Source organism: Neopsephotus bourkii, unplaced genomic scaffold (assembly GCF_033783945.1).
Source record: "Neopsephotus bourkii isolate Nb327-2 ecotype Australia unplaced genomic scaffold, CSIRO-AGI_Nbou_v1 NB_730, whole genome shotgun sequence".
Lineage (NCBI taxonomy): Eukaryota > Metazoa > Chordata > Aves > Psittaciformes > Psittacidae > Neopsephotus > Neopsephotus bourkii.
The window spans coordinates 2,283,284-2,301,286 of record NW_026901228.1 but is presented as its reverse complement, the minus strand read 5'-3'; the positions used below and the strand labels follow the sequence as shown (position 1 = coordinate 2,301,286).

Here is an 18,003-nt window from a genome sequence, read left to right as displayed (position 1 = left end):
TAGAATTACAAATATGCTAGAGAATTCAGAACCAGCTTTTGCTACCCTGGTTTGAAATTCCTGGCAAGGGCATAGGCCCAAGCATACCTGGGATCCACCATCATCACATTTCTTCAGAATACTCTGTAAACCAAGGGATTTGTTAGAAGAGGAAGGTGCCCTTTCTTGTTCTTACTGTTCTGTAGATCCAAGGGCTCCCAATGTGAGGAAGAAGTTTTATCATTAAACCTACATTTCTCTCTCAGTACCTGCTCAGTGTTCAACCTCAGTCAATATACCAGAGCTTGTCTATCTTAATAAAACTTTGTTGCCTGACTTACATTTGTAGTAGCATGCCTCATAGCAGCCTAAGGAACTAAGCTATAAAAACTTGAAAATGTCTAGCTTTTGTAGAAATAGAAGTGTGCAACAGGACTATTGCAAGGGTAGGTGTAGGTAGAACAGGGCCACCAGGTGGGCTAAAATGGCATTTTGAGCTGAGCAGCAGACATACACAGCGATCTGCTGAACTGCTTAATATGCTCCAGAACTGGCTTCTATTGACCATATTTTATCATCAGTGCCCAGATAATAATTCATAGATGTGAGGATTGACAACGATTTTGTATGCTGAAGTGTCATAGTCTTCATGGACTCCTTTGAGTTGTATGGAAATGCTAACTTTTAACTCCTAAATTGTGGGAAGTTTCAGGTGTTAGATCTTCTCTTCTTGACAAATGGCTGCATCCATTAGGATAAAAGTCTAATTCTAAACAGAGAAATTCCCATATATAATAAATGCCTAAAGGTGTTGCTCTCTTCTGTGCCTAGTTGGAGGCTGAACGTTTTAATCTCTGAGTGACTGGATAGACTGTATCTCTGAGAGACTAGGTGTCTTTGTGAGCTATCAGGATACTTTAATTAAGTACTCATAATATTTAGATTAAGCACGTATTTTTGAAAACTCTTCAGCTTGGGGAAACTGCTATTGTCTAAATGTTCATTCACATTTATAGATTTTTAAAGCGGTATCTTCTAATATCCTGTAGAGTTGGAAGAATAAAAATTTTATTTTCAAAACTAATTCAGTGTGTTGGAATTTAATTTATGTTACTCAGCAACTAAGATTAAAGCCTTTTTTTTTTTATTTTTGAGGAACTTGAAGTCTGGATGCTTTAAAGTGATTATTTAAATTTAGTATGATTTAGATTTTACATTATAAGCTTTACAAACAGTATCTAAGAAGGCTGATTTAATTCAAAGGAATTAGATATTTGAGGATGAGTCATTTGAAGAAGATAGATGGATATTTTTCATTTGATTTTTCACTTTTAAACATATGCAATAATCAGAACTTGGCTGTTAAAATTTGGACATTAGTGTGCCTAACTTATTGAATGGTGACATTTTTAATAAAAATCATATTTTGCAAATGGCATTGCAGATATAATTATCTCAAATTGCTGTCAGTAGAAGGGGCACAATAAAATCCATGCAAGCTTAGCTTCCTTAAGTCATGGTGTCAATATAAGGTTGTCTGGGATACTAATTAGGAACATTACTCTCAGAATAGAGGCACAGCAAAGGCAGTGCTTCTGCAAGATGTCCCAGCCTGTCATTTACGCATATTTTAACTACTGTTTATCTGATCTCACCATTACTGGCTATTTTAGAAAAAGAAAGGTTTGTTACTGTTTGTCTTATTATTAAAAACTTGCCTTTTTACTCAGGTGGAGGCAAAATGCTATCTCCAACTTGCTTGCTGTTCTTTGGAATAAAAATTGTTCCTTTATACGTATATAATTTTAGATAGATTTTTTTTTAAATAGATAGGAAATTAAACTAAGCAGCTCTGGCCATGCCTGGCACTTTTATCATTTGTCTACCTTACACAGTTTATGAAGCCTCTCCTCCTAAAGTCTCAGCTTTCAATCAAAAAAAAAAAAAAATTAAAGCAGCTTTCTAGCTGTGGAGAAGTAAAATGCATATATGTGGGGAAAAAAACCCACCCTGAAGACTGAGAAAACAGGGAAAGTTAAAATATGTGTCAAATATGTTGTCCATTTTTACTTATTTTTTATGTGATCACATTTTTCATGGGTTTGGCTTCCAGATTAGGTGTGTTGTTTTGGGTTTTTTTTACCTTTGTTTCTGTCTGGTTTGACTTGGCAGGAAGCAGGAGACACTTTCTTAGTCAAACTACAGTGAAGCAAACTCTTACTTACTCCACACTGGTTTATGAAAGCAAGTCCCAGTGGCAAACAGTTACTGACATAGTGGGTTGTAGAGTAAGTGGGTGTGGACATGCCTAGTAGATCTGCAGATCTGTTGTCCTGGCCTTTGGGGGACAGGGGACCAGAAGGTGACTCTTCCTGGCACAAGGCACTTAAGCACTTTCACCCTTCCACTCCTACATTGCACTTCAATTGGGGACTATACTGGCATCTTCCATGTGCTGGGATGCTCATTACAGAAATGTTAAGATCCTGAAAGTTTTATTACAGTGATCCTCTCTTGTTTCTCCGAAACATTTATTCCCCTAGCATATGGCAAACCGTCCAAACAACTGTTGCACAATCCTCAAAACCCCCGTGCTTGTATAACAGAATCAATTAAACAGCCGACCTGACTACCTGTGACAAAACTGAGCTGCTCTTTGTAAGGTGGAAAGTTTTCTGTAAAATAAACACTTGATGTGTTGATGCAGCCAGAGAGACACATTCTTCCCTCCCACAACTGTGGTTTCAAGGTTGTGCTCATGGGGAGTCAGTGTACCTGCCCACATGTGCTCTTTTATTGAAGATGCAAGCAATAATTTTTAAAGCCACTTCCTCTTATCTCATATTCCTCAAGCAAGCCCAGAATACAGCATGAAATTCCTATGTGGAAGTCTGGATGTTACATGAATTCAGAAGGTACGAATATGGATTAGTACCTTTTTTTTTTTTTTTTTTTTTTTAGTTTTTTAGGTAAATCAAAATAGCTTTGGTTTTTTTAAACCATTTTCAAATATATACATTTGGGAAAAAGAATAGATACTGAATTGTTCTCTCTCTCTCTTTATGTATATGTATACACAGAACGAGAGTGTATATAGATGTATATATATAGAATCATAGAATAGTTAGGGTTGGAAGGGACCTTAAGATCATCAAGTTCCAACCCCCCTGCCATGAGCAGGGACACCTCGCTCTAAACCATATCACCCAAGGCCTCGTCCAACCTGACCTGTATATATACACACACGCACACACATATAGTCGCCCAAAACCATGCTCAAAGTGAATGAATCATGATCCTAATTTCCTGTAGTAAATGTCAATGAAACTGTCCCACCTTGAGTCTTGAGTAGATTTCCAGGTTTCTTTTGGCAGTCTTCATTGCAGTCATGTTCAGAGCAAGGAAAATTTTGAGTATGTAAGGCAGTAGAAGCTAAGTTCTTTTCCTTAAAATGAAGAGAAGTTGTCTGTGTTTTTCATTATTAACCAGAAGCATATGGAGAGTGCAATGAAGATTTTTAATTTTAATTATATTTCATCTAAAACCATTGCCCACTTTATGCAGAAGTTTCTAAAAAAAGACTCTAACTCCTCTGAAGTTCCACTGAGTAGTTTGCTTAGGTCATTTCTCACATTAAAAACAAAGATTGCTTTTACTGAAGTGTATAAATGGAGAAAGCTTACTAATTTTTCTATTCCTAGCCTTTCTTCAACATCTTTAAAATGAAATCTGTTAACATAATATTAATTTTAGGAGGCACTATGTGTGATTAATCCTTGGTTACAACAGTAGTATAAATGCAAGAATATGGTGCAGCTTTTCCCCTCTCTTCTGTTAACTGAAGTCTTCTTATGCAAGTCTTGATTTGAAGTTGAAATAAATGTAGTAATGCATACCATGCAAGATATATGTTTGGAAATTAAGTGAAACAAGACAGACATTCAATGTGTCTGTTATTTTCATAAAGTATAGTTTGGCTATAAGACATATTTTCAGTACCCTTTGAAGATTTAGGCACTCATATAAAATTGCTATTTTCTCTAAAGGTATAATAATATTTGTGTGTTTTAAAGATAGAAAAAGTATAATACTAGTCACGCTTTTGCTAGTACCCAGGGTCTACATAATGTCATTAACTAGAGTAGAATTTAGACTATATGATGTCTTAACTATTCTTTATGAAGTCCTTCAGAAGAAATTCTAGTTTTTAGAAAGTAATAAAGGAAGGATGATCACATTTAACAGAAATGCTCCAAGGAAACTGGTGTTTGTATAGGAAAAAAACCTCAAATATATATATAAGATTGCTCAGAATAAATATGTATTTTTTACAGGGGGGATACTTCTTTTAGTAGATCAAAACTGTATAAATGAAAGGAAAAAAAGACAATTACTTTAAAGATGTGAGTGGACTAGACATCTGTACATATCAGGGTTTAATATATGAATCCAGAAATAGGCATGAAATTAACTCAGTAAATTCTTGAGTATAAGAAGTTGTATGTATTTTAAAAGTCCCCAGTGCAGCCCAAATTTTATCTCTATGGTATACAGCACATTCAACTTGTGTGATAACTGGAGAGCCATTCAAACAGCTTAATGTATAGCTGCTAGCAAATCCATAGAGATGAAAAGTCTGATTCATAAAAACTGTTATCTGCTGGCTAAGTGGATTTTTCATGTAGAATGTAATTTTATGGGGGAGTGGACTTGAACAATTCTTTTTAAACTTCTCTTGTGAGAAACTGGGCTTGTCCAATTCACTGCAGAGTGCATGATACAAAGAAGTCAAAACCCAAGCCAGATCAATGGTATCTGCAGTACACAACATGTTTGTAACTGTTAAATGCACATGCATTAAATGTGTAGGTTAATTACTAGATTACAGTGATGTATTGCCCCAGGTCTATTTTTACTCTTTATGTAGTGGGAGATCTCTCTTTCAGGCAGCAGACTTATGAAGAAAATGTGAATTAATGTGTCACTTTTTCTGGAAACTCTAAAAGTCTTTAAGCATAGCATGCTTTATAAGGAAACAGCTTTATAAGGAATGGAGTTGCAATGAGCCTAAGTCTCTGTAACAGCCTGCAGGGCTGGTACCTCCATGCCTTTCCCAAAGGCAATCTCCTGGGAAGGTGAAATTGGGTAAATAGGTGTTAAAAGTCACCAATGCCTTCTGAAGCCTTAGACACAAATATGGTGTGAAATTCGTTCTGGATGTCTCTCTTTCCTGGGCTTGATAAGCAACCTCAGTTTTGACTTACTGATGCAAATAGTTATCCCTAGTATGACCTTCAATTAATAACCTTTGTTTCCCATATAAAAAATCTGCTTAGTGCCATTTCTTGTGTTATGTTAACAAATAAATAAAGGAAGAATAGAGCCAGCATTTTATAAATGCAAGTATTTTTATGACAACAGATCTAATAATCAGTGTGTGACATGCCTTTCATGTATCTATCACATTTATGTAGAAATAGGTACTTTTCCCTCATATTAACAAGACAACAGTACCCTCCTTCAGTTGCCTACTGCTGCAGCTTTCTCCTTTTCAGCCATTTCCTGATGTACAGCAGTCTCCCAGAGCTCTTATTGTGGAATTTATTTGCAACTAGTAAATATCCCCACAAATATTTATCCCTACAAATATTGAAAATTTAACCCTGTCATCCCAATTTATAAATTATATTTTCAGAAATGCTTCTGTTACATGAAAGCCTATCTTCAATTTTCAAAAGTCTCATTGAATCAGTGAGCCATAAACCTTTAATTCCATGAATCCAACTCCCGAAAATGGACAAGCAGACACATTGAAAATGCTTAAACTATTACTGATTTCTAGTGGGACAGAGGGTTTTTTTTCTTCTGTTTTTTTAGAGCATATCCTATATTTTATTTGAGCAAGGATAAAAACCCCACACTTTTCCTCCCTGTTGTCTAAAATGTATTAGTGCTACACTATGTTTCATAGTGCACCTGACATTGGCCTCCTCTGGAGGTTGGATACTGGACTAAATGGAGCATTTCTTTATTCTGGCTCAGCATATCTTTGTAATAGGACTATCAGAATGGAAGAGTCATAATATTCGCTTTGAATTAAAAGGAAAATGGATAGCACAAGGGGAGAAATCTGATCTAGAAGAGACAGCAGTGAACTCTGTAATGGGACAGCTGAGATGGAATACGGCCACTATTCCTAGTATTTTATTGAGTAAATCTTGTTTATGTTACCTGCACTTTGAAGGACAATGCATGAGTCTCTATTGCTGTGTTAAATATTTAGCAAATGCATGACTCATAAGCACTCCGTTATTGTCAAAAACATAATGACTACGATATTTTTCTGACTCAAGTTTACTTTACATTCTCCAGTGCAGCATGGATGTGATCATAGCAACAGTTGGAGTGAGAAAAACAGCCTAAAAATTGGACTATAAAACTTAAACAGGGGAAGTTTAGGTTGGATATAAGGAAGACATTCTTTACTGTAAGGGTGATGAGGCACTGGAACGGGTTGTCCAGGGAAGTTGTGAATGCTCCATCCCTGGCGGTGTTCAAGGCCAGGATGGACAGAGCCTTGGATGGCATGATTTAGTTTGAGGTGTCCCTGCCCATGGCAGGGGGGTTGGAACTGGATGATCTTAAGGTCCTTTTCAACCCTAACTATTCTATGGTTCTATGGCAGAAATGAAGAAAATTGAAATTAACAAAAAAAAAAAAAAACAAAAAAAACAACCCCAAAACACAAAAACAACACACACACACAAAACCCCCCAAACTAAACCTTGTATGTGAAATTATATTTTATCATATCTGGCTTCTCTCATCATTAAAGAATTGCAACTTATGTTGGTGATATTTTGAAACTTCTTTAATATAGTAAACATATATATTTTAAAATTAAAAAAAAACCCGCTAATATTTAACATTGAAAACATTTAGCAGAAATATTGTTATAGTTGTTTGTTATACTGCTATGTTGTTATGGTATTTGAGTTTTTCTTTGTTTAAGATTAACTAATACTGTCTAAAAGGCTAACAGGTATTAATACAACGCTGTCAACAAGAATAGAAAGTAAAGAAATCTTATTTATGTTGACAGTGTTATGTTCTTTGAGCTTCTTTATATGTTGCTTACTGTAACGGTAAGGCTATCTTTGGGCAGGCAGCTTGACTTACAAGGAAAACGCAGGATTTAGAAGACATTTATGAAAAGTGGTTCCAGGATCCCACAAGAAAAATGACTGGTTTAAAACATCTGTGTTAGGTAGTTGTGAAGCTGCCAAAGCATCTCAAGCAGGGAAGGAGAGCTCCCGGCATCATTAAGAAACGTCTTTATGCAAGTATCACGCAAACAGTTACTTTAATGTTACTCATTGTGGCAGTTGAATCAGAAATCTGGCAGCATTGAGATTTCTCAGAACTACAAAAGAAAAAGAAAAAAGGTCATTTAAATGAGAATGAACACTTGCATATGCATGTAGCTATTACATGCAACGGTCTTAGGCACGCCTATCTACCCACAGCTTTTTTAGATTTTCTCTGAAGTATTAGCTATCTGGTTTTAGTCCCCTTTAATCACAACAAATAAACTTTTACAAGCTTTATTAGTGTAGCATCCCCATGGTTAACAGACATCCCTAAGCACTGACTTCAAAACCTGAGTGGCTTCAGACGATACCTTCCCACCATAGTGTGCTACCAGCAGCGTTGTGTACCTGTTTCACAGATCCACCATCATTCAGTGATGTTGCTTCTGAATATGCCATGAAAAAAATTCACCATGACAACCTTTATAATATTTAAGAGAACTACAGACAAATCTGTATCTTTCATGCCCTTGAAGTTGCAATCAGACTTTTGTACTTTCAAAGGAAAAATTCTCTCCAGCCAATATTTGCGTGTTGAGAATTGGATACCTTGTTATATACCACATAATACATGTGAAAACAGCATCAACTCTCTAAACGAGAAGAGCATCTGCTTGGTGAAGCAGCTAGTAGTTCAGTTATTTGTATTACAATTGCACTACTGAGGTAGTTTTTTTTTCCTTCCTTCTTTCTGGCAGATGTACAACAAATGGCAATCGACTGGATCACTGGAAATTTTTACTTTTTGGATCACGTCAGTGACAGGATCTTCGTTTGCAACCAGAATGGATCAGTGTGTATTACCCTCATCGAGCTTGACCTTAATAACCCTAAGGCCATAGCTGTTGATCCAGCATCAGGGTAAGATTATTTATCTGCATTAGGATTTATTTTATATGATGTGTGCTTGTCTGTGACTGCATATAGTGTATCTGTTTCATTTAGGTGTTTTATAAACTACTTTTTCATTGCTTTATTGAGTTACTTGCAAAGTTGCTCTAACCAAACTGTGATGTGTAATGAATCATAGCAAGTAGTTAACTGTATTAATTCCAACGTGTTCCTTGCATCTTGTTGAAATGGACTCGAAAATGAGGAAACAGTTTTATCCCTGCTTGTCATAAGAATTTCTTTTACCTCTGTTTTTCTGTAAATTGTATTTCCATCTAGAGTATGTGGAAAAGAACTATTGAGGGGTTTTTTTTGTGCTGTATCCCCTCAGTTGCAGGAATATTGGAAATGTTTTTAACAATTTTAATTGCATTAAAAAAAAAGAAGAATTTTCACTCTGCTTTAGAGGGTCAGCTAGAATGGTAAAATTAAACTGTATTTGCTTTTCCTTCCTATAGATACATTCAGAGTCATCTGAGAGTAAATCCTTGCTTAAAATACAGGGTACTAAAAGTCTTCCATTCTATAACAGCTGCCAGCTGAGAAAAGTTTTCAAGTGAATGATGAAGCAAAAACATAACTAGATCGGAACAGTACCAAGTTAATTTAGAAGCTAAATTAGGTGAGGATTTTAGAACAAGGATTTTATCTTGGGTTTATTAGACTGTAAGTGATTTAGATTGAAATATCTGGCGGAATATGTCCTAAACTGCCATAAGCCCCTTCTCAGTAAATACAAAAATATTTACTGTAGAACAGCTTGTCATCCATATGTGGACTTTTGTCACTCTTTATTTAAAGCTTTATTGAATATTAAGATGCATTATCACATGGCTTTAATTCTGACAAGAACAGCTTGCATGTAAAGTTTACAAAGAAGTTTTATAATGTAGTTCCTGAATATAGCTGTATTTCTGTCTGCAGCAGATGGTGATCTTGACTTGATCTGACTCCAGAGTTGTTTTAACAGAAAAATAAAAAATCATGTATAAATCGATTTTCTGCAAGTTCTGATCTGAAAGAACTTAAAAGCTTTCAAATTTGCCATCAGCAGTCCTTTTCTATATGTTTGCTTCTGTATACCTTGCTGGATTTACTAGATGAATCCCAAGTGTGGTCTTAACTCATCTTACCTGTCAGGGATGTAAGAATTTTTACCCAACCCTATGGGTTCTGTGAGGAAGGGTGGAACAGAAGAAGAGAGACTTTTTCCTTCATTTGTTATCTGCTAGCTATAAACCATTCTTATCCAGATAGCTGCCTTTTTCAGTGCCACATGTGAGAATAATAGTGTCTGTTGTAGCATATATCTAAGCTCTGGCCTGTAGGAAAGACTAAAAGTGATTATCATGTTTCACAGTGTGATTCTTCATGTAGCAATACCAGTTTATTTCACAATAAAAACACTGGGTGGAATTTTTTCTCAGAATACATGTTTTGCATTTCGACAGCTATTTCTTTACTGGTTTTATTGGCAGTTTCCTTAATTATCTGACACATGTTGTTCTGTTAATTGGCTATCTGACATACATTTTAACTGATAAGCCCCAACTTATATATTCATTTGTGACTGGGTTTGGTACAGAATGCAAGAAGATAATCGAAAAGCATTCTGACCATTTAAAAATGTTTAGTTACTTTTTTTCTTGTTTTTTTTTTCGTTCATTTTACTCTTTCATGCTAATAGTAGAGACACATTTCTGTGTCAAAATCTTAGCATGATATTGCTGTCTAGGTAACTCACTGGTTTCAATTCATCGAAAGAATCACACAAGCATCTGAATGGTTTTTAGATACTAAAAAAAAATGTTCCAATTTGAGCAGTAAATGAGTGAGTTGCATACATCTGTGTGTTCAATAGCTTCTTAAGGCAGTCATGTTTATACAATGTAAGCATATGATTATAAATCACATTTGGGGTTTTATTTTGGTTTTTAAATATGAAGCCCAGGCTGTTCTGGGAGGTTTGCTCTCCTGTAAGAATAACATATTAATGTGTTAAATGTTATTACGTTGTGTTTGCTCCTGTAACACGTAGTGCTATCATGGTATGCTCATTGGCCCCATCATTCTTCTACAAGCCAAAGCTGCACTCACACAGAGAAGACTATTTCCTATGCTAAGGAATACAAAGCTTACCCACAACCCTTTACGCCTACGATAAACCTCGTAAAGCAGCAGAAGTTCAAACCCTTCTGCATGTTTATTCCTGCATGTTCAAATCTGTGCTGTTATGCATTTAGTTGTTTCATGATCCAGAAATTTTGCATTTATCAATAAAACAACTAAAGCACTAGTGGAAAACTTCTTAATTCTGAAGGGGTCTTCTCTCTGCACTCATGAATATGTTTTGGGTGTGATTAATTTTACATCTCTGTGCCTGCAAGTTTTGTCAGATGTTTAGGGGTGAAGCTTTTATATATTATTCTATGAGCTTACAATGGAACCTGAGCTACTAAGCTTATTTCTTATCATACAATGAATGAAAGAACTTTTGTAATTCTTCTATAACTGAACTTTAAATTGCGAGAAGAAAAATTCTGCTATTCAAAAAGCTCTTGAACAAGCAAGATTGTTATGTTTCTAAGGTATGTTACTTTGCCTTAGGATTTCAGCATTTTTGTCAACCTTAACTGTGTTTCATTTTTCGGTTATTCCAGACTATGTCTAATGGATGCCTAATCCCCCCCACCCCAAACAAGGAACTAATAATTTGCCCAGTTAGAGATTTTGCAGTATTAATACTAATCTGTTACACCAACTAATTTTCTGTTAAGAGTAGCACAGTGCAAGTATCAGACCTGTGTTAGGGAGGCTGTCACCAGAGGGAATGGCCTCCTAGACTCCAGACTCATTGGTGAACAATGTATTGAAGAAAAAGCTAGAACAAGGCTAGTAGGAAAGAAAGTGACAATCAGAAACAGAGATGGAGAATAAATTGTTTTGCAATAATATATCATCTATCAAATGCATTTGAAGTAAGATGTCTGCAGTTCATAGTTTTGATAACTTAATATAGGGCTTCTTTTCTCCAGTGGTTAAGAAACAGAAGCTATTACTTTTACTGGTCCCTGAAACTCGTGTAAAATGGATGATGATGCTGATGACTGTCAACAAATACAATGACCGTGAAACAAATATGAGCTGAGTTAGAACAATTTTATCTCTAGCTGAGGGCTTCAGTCTAGGTCTGCTGTACTCAGGAGGAATGACTTTTTATAGGACTCCAGCTAGCCTGGCAATCAACATGCATATTCACGAGTCTTTGATCACCATGTGTATATGATAGGGAAGGTAATACATTTAAAACTCACAAGAGCATAGATAAGATTTAGGTTCTCTCCCAGCTCTGCCACAAACAAGCTAAATGTCTATAGACAAAGCATTTTATTTTCTTTATGTCTCTGCATCCCTTGTTTTTACTAGAGAGCATAAAATGCATATTGTTTCAATTATCTGATATTTGGATGTATTCAGGAACATTAGGAATTAATTCTGTAGAATGCACTGCTAATAGTGTACACCTCCATATTTATACTCTAAATATACATACTTAATTCTGTCCAGTGCTCAAGGTAAACTGTTGCCTTCCGCTGCCTCACATTGGCAGTGGAGAATGTATAGTGACATTTCATCCAAAAAATGCATTGGAGAAGGGAGATACTGCAGTTCCCTCCCAACAGGAGCACTTGAAATGTTCAGTCCTGATCATACTGGTTAGACATCAGTGTGGAGTAATATAAATATCAGGGTGTCTTAATTTCAACTAGGACCCATTTTCTGTTTTCTTTGGGAATGCCAGGAAACAGGGAAAGGCAGGAACAGCAGAGACGGCTGTTGATTCAGGTGTACTGCTGGTTCCAGAAACATGTAGCTTGTAACAGTGGCTCAAATACTACTTAGGATGCTCATCATAATTTTCTACTATATTTCATAGGCTTCTGGAAAAAGATAATTTTAATGAGAGCATTTGATATGTGAAGGGTATTGATCTAGCACCCACTTACAAAACTGTTCCAAACATAAAGAGATGTATAGAGAAAGGGTGCATATGGTGAGATTACAAAGATGATGTGCAGAGTAAAGCTGGCATGTGGGAGGATGCATGGAGCAGTGTAGAGAAGTATTGGGAGCGAGGAAATGGTTTAGGCACCTCCCACATGAATTACTATGAAGACGAGGCATAATGGAGGAGAAGTGGAGGAGGGAAAGAAGAACTGGAGAGGCCAATTAGAGGCTGAAGTCATTGAAATTTGTAACTACTATTTAAAAGGTAGCAGTAACAATGAGGAGAAAAGATGCACTGCTATAAAAAGATTTGCAAAAGGAGCGAGTTCACACTTTAATACTGCAACAGTGTGTGTGTGATGTAAATATTTGAATAAATCTTTTAATCAGCTTTTCCTTCTGCTGTGTTACAGAAATGAAAAAAACACCACAAGCCCTGCTTATTTCTTTCACACAACATTTGTAAATGCATACAGGAAGAGATTGTGATATGGTGATGTTAGAAGAACAGCATCTATTAATGTGCTACAGTGTTACGTACCATTTCTAACAGAATAAAAATAAAAATAAAAGAGAAAGAAAAGAAAAGAAAAAAAAAGAAAAGAAAAGAAAAGAGAAAAGAGAAAAGAGAAACAAGAAAAGAAAAAAAGTAGCATTTTAAGTTTCTCATAGCAATCAGTTGATACCTTCCTGAGAAGGAAGAAGTTTTTTACTGTGACAGTGGTGAGGCACTGGAACAGGCTGCCCAAAGTAGTGGTAAATGCTCCATCTCTGATAGTGTTCAAGGCCAGACTGAACAGAGCCTTGGGTGACATGGTCTAGAGTGAGGTGTTCCTGTCCATGGCAGGGGGGTTGGAACTAGATGATCTTAAGATCCTTTCCAACCCAAACCATTCTATGATTTCCAACCCTAACAATTGTAAGTATCCTAAGCACAGATTTTTCTGTGGCTAAAATCAATGTTGCAGTATGAAAATAATAATTAAAAATACATCATGATATTTTTGAAACACAGTAGGGAAATTTGCCTCAGTCTAGAATTTCAGAAAATAGGAGAAAGGCTAAGGAGTAAGATGACATTTTGAATTGCAGCATTTTTAAAATACCATAGTTGTGAGAAGATATAGAAAAAATCATACAAAGAGGTTTTCCTGCCTTTGAATATTTTTCTTTTCACATGTAAATTTATTTTGACATAATTCCTGTAGGTGTAAGAGGAGGAAGTCGGAGGTTGGTCATGTGAACCCTGTTATGCAGAGCAGTTAGTTGCGTATCTTCTTACTCAAGCTGTGTATAACTGTACTTCTGGGACGTTTGCCTTTATTGGACAGATCAAAATGTAATGTAAGGTCCACTGAGCAGTTTACACTAAAAAGCTAAGGGAATGGGAAACTTTTTACACATCATTGAATTATAACTTTTCCTTGCCAGAGAGGTATTACACAGGAGGTAGTGCCTGGGTATGGAAAAGCCATCCCAGAAGATGGAAAACAATCCTTAAGAGGTCAAAGAGATTTTTTTTTCCTTTTTTTTTTTTCCCTGTGAAGGAAATAAGGTGATGTTTGGGCTGATGAAAAGGTAGAGACAGACCCTTCCAAATCAACTTTTCTGAAAGTAATTATAATTTTTTCTTATTTTCTGTATCTGTGTCTTTAAAAGAAAAGAAATCATAAGTACAGACATGATGGATAGAGTTTGCATTTACCTTTTATTTTCCTTGAGTTAAGCACAATGTAAGGTAAATGGATTGGTAACAAAACACATTTGCAGAGTAAAGTGTGTTCCTGGCCTGCACCAGGAGGCATTCTGGGTTTCCCACAGATCACCCTCCCCCTATGCATTCAGAGGGTGAGACAGTGGGTGCCGTACTGGGACCCAATGAATAGGAGAGCTGGCACTCAGGTGCTGGGTAGCACTGCTGGAACTCTAGGCAAGTAGCCACAGACTGGGCTGTGCATGGCATTTCAACAGTTTGGACCTCAGTGAGAGGATTAAAAGTATCTGTATTTTAAACCCCTATTTTTTGTTTGTTTTTTTTCTTTTTTCTTTCTTTTTAAATTAGAAATGTTTGAATAATTTCTCCTATTTAGCTTGCGAGTGTCCCCGTGTCTGGACTGCAGACAGGCACAGCCTCCTGCTTCATGCCTGCTCTCAGACAGTAGCTGGAGACAATGTGATGCCTGCAGGCTTGCTCGGATAGGCAGAGAGAAAGTCTTTGGCCTGGCTTGGCAGAATGCCCTGACAGTGCAATAAATTGCAGTTGGATTTTGAGTGATTTCCCAAAGAAGGAAAAGGGAGCCAAAGTCAAGGAATTTATTATCAGTGAAGAGATCGGGTTCTAGCAGGGGAGGAAAAGAGCAGAAATTCAAAGAGCAAAGGAGGTCAGACCAGTATGTATTTTTCTTTATTTGCTTCATTGTTATTTAGACAGGGGAGTCTTTCAGGGTAAAAATAAAACATCTACACTTACTGGCTGCTGCCTTTTTTAGTTTATTTTTACTCTGTTGTCTCTGAGCTTTTATAGCAGCTGCAAGGCTTGGGGGAGATCTCTGAGTCTTGATTATTTATTTTTTTTTTACTATCTCAGATTAGTCACCATTTTCTGCTGATCAAAAAGGAGTGTTAGGCTCACTTTTAAGCAGCAAAATCATTACTATTTTAATAATATGCCATTATTAAACAAGCTGTTTCTTGTCTTGTCACAAAGCAGTTTCAAAGAGCTGTAAGATACATATAAGATACACTTAATTTCTAGAAGGTTCTAAAGGTGACCTGAAAAAGAGTCTCCTTAGTCTAAAAAACAAAGCAAACCAAACAAACAAATAAAAAACCACCACAGCTGATCATAATAGGAAATTTTTCATTAAGAACTCAGGTTTTGCTGCTCCTCCTCCCTTTCCACAACCTCTTTCAAGCTATGAACGGTTAGAAATGGTGTAATAGTGGAGCCAAAACAACTGAGAGGAGGTATTATTCAATCAGACAAAAAAAAAAAAAAATCTTTTCAAATTGTGTTTACCCGTGTTGTCATCTATTGGCTCAAATACTGCCTAAACATTTAGGAAAAAACTGATCTCAGGTTTTCAGGAAACTGCTTCCAGTTCTGCGCTATTCCCTCTTTTTGGTTTTAATTGTCACTACTGAAACTGAGGCATAAACTCCTGCTACCTTTACATTTCCCCTGGACCTCATCTTCTTTGAGACTTAGTTTCTTGCACAACATTACATTTCTGCTCGCTGAGAAATCTGGCTGGTATGAAAATGTTGGCAAATAAAGGTAAAAAGTATTCACAGTCACTGACAAAACTGAAGGAATAAAAAATTCCAGCACATTAGGTACTGCATTAAAAGGGAACTCGTTAACAACATCAGGTTATAGTTTGGGTCAAAGAGAATACTATAATTAAGATAATCAAAATAGTATAAGCATGCATGTTTTCAAGTAATTATGTGAGTGTATTTGCTGTTGGGCATACCTTTTTGATTGATAAATCAAATATTATATTAATCATTGATGACTAGCATTAATATACAATCTTCTGTATATACTTGAAGGTTCACTGTACTTGGAACTCAGGACACGTTTCATTCAAAGAAAAAACAGGTACTAATAGCAGTGATAGTCTCTGCGTGATTATAAAACTTTGTGAAAAAGTTGGCAAGGTGGACACTGGCAGGGTTAATAAGAATACTGATGTAATTATCTAATTGTCTAATTATTATCTAATAATCGCTACTGCTGTCTGGAGAGTAAAGCTAGTGTGATACTGATGAATCATCCACTGCAACAGGAACTTAAGTAAGTTTTTTTCGTATGCAGCATGTGCCTTATAATGGATTTCATAGCTGTGTTGTTACTAGTAGGAACAGTATTTGAGTAATGTCAATAATAATGGGAAGAAAAACAACACAGTTTTTTACAAAAAAATGTGAAAAAATAAAACAGATTGTAAGTCTCTTTTCACTTATTAAAAGTTACTTTTTTAGCTAGTGGGTCCGGAGGACCTTGGATGCAGCCTCATGCCTTTCACTTGCTCAGGTTCTCCTGAACCCACCTCAAGGATTCAGCTGTCATCTCACTACAGCATCCTCATTTCCCCAACTTGCTCTTTTATGGGGTGTCCAAGTGCTTTTGGTTATTAACCATTCGAACCATCCCAACAAACCACACTGAACACATGAACAGCAACAACACTGATAAAAAACTGTGAGTTTGATGGATTGAGGCAATTTGTAGCTGATAACAACACTCTCACTTCTATTTTAAACTCTTTGTCATTAGTGTATTTATTCTTATGTCTCTCTGATCCCTGTCCTTCAGCTAATTAAGCTTCTGGTCAAAATGCTCATCTCTTACTGAAATTACCATGAGTTATTATGTGTTATTTGTGAAGGAGATGGAAAATGGCTTGTTATTCTGCCTAGTAGGGAAGTCTCAAAGTATTTTTTTTCTTTTTTCTTTATTTAATAACTGAAATGTCCAAGCAAAAGCTACATGACTTAAATCACCCTATCAGTGATTTTCTTCAAGTTGAAAGCAATTAAGCTAGAGAGATTTGAAGCCACTTTGTTTCTGAATGAGAATATAAATGGGAATTTAAGGCTTTATAATGCACATACATTATGTTCATATCCATTTGAATTCTCCTTTTATTTTTTTTTATTACCTGATTGGCTTATTATCTAACCAGCTTCTGTAAGGTCATTCATGTTGAGGACAGGTTCTGATATGAATTAGAGCACTGTATGCATGGAAGCAAAGAAAAATGTCTTCAAAAATATCTGTTTAGGACCCATAGGTTTTAAGATGTACTTGCATTATCAGGGAGTGTATGTGTGGTGAGAGAGACTTTTAAGGAGGGGTTTTTTTCCTTATATAATGAATAAAATGAAAATAGTAACTAAAAGTTCATGTTCAACACAAACACTATGTTATGTTTTGAAGTTCCCCAAATCTGTTTTCCTAGTGATGACCACACATTTCTTGTGTTGTTTTTACATCAGTCTTTGTATTGTAGCAGTACAGAATTGTGGAAACCACAGGTTTCTAATAAGCTATTGTCATGCTGTTCATTTCTTTCTATGCTGATGATAAATCACTGCCTGTGTAGAAGCAGTGTTTGAAGTATAAAAACACTGGGATTGCTCTTGTTTTGGATTAACAAGAAACACCCACACTCACAAAAAAATGAGAAAACCCATTCAGTTAATTCATCAGCAGCACAATGATATCATCCTAAAAGAAACTGCTCTTCGCTCAAGGCTGGTTATACGGATAATTAGTTTTTCACATTGTTTTTCCAGTTTTTGGTGTCCTGAGGCTTCTTGCATGTTGGTACCCTCATTGCTATGCTAAGCAGCATGAACGTGCCTTGCTAAAGCTCAGCTGCAATGTGACCACTAGCTGGAGGAAAGCTGGAGGTAATAATAAGATAAAAGATATAAGAAATCCATGGCTTGTGTAAAACTTGCAGGAACCATTGCAATCTAATCTAGAAAAGAGAAGGTTGAGAAAATAACTATTTTCTATAAAAGTCTGCTTAAATAGAAAGGTGGTTTATTATTCTTGTTAATGAAAGGGTAGGGAAAAAGTAATTTTAGTTAGCAGAGACTTTGATAGATACGGAAAAAAATTACAAGGCTGAGGAGACATTAGTATATGACTTATATAAAAAACTGTAATCTCTGTCATTAGGGACGTTTAGGACTATGTCTGGCAGGGACGTTCTAGGCTTGTGTTACACTTCCTCAGTGT

General features: G+C 36.1%; 1 protein-coding gene across 1 annotated transcript in view; it reads left to right on the top strand.

Moving 5' to 3' along the window:
* LRP1B (LDL receptor related protein 1B) overlaps window positions 1-18,003 on the top strand; it is a 739,603-nt gene that overhangs the window by 406,720 nt on the left and 314,880 nt on the right. The window contains exon 6 of the mRNA XM_061354354.1: window positions 8,048-8,210. Within this exon, the coding sequence (XP_061210338.1) occupies window positions 8,048-8,210 (163 nt within the window). The remainder of the gene's footprint in view (window positions 1-8,047; window positions 8,211-18,003) is intronic.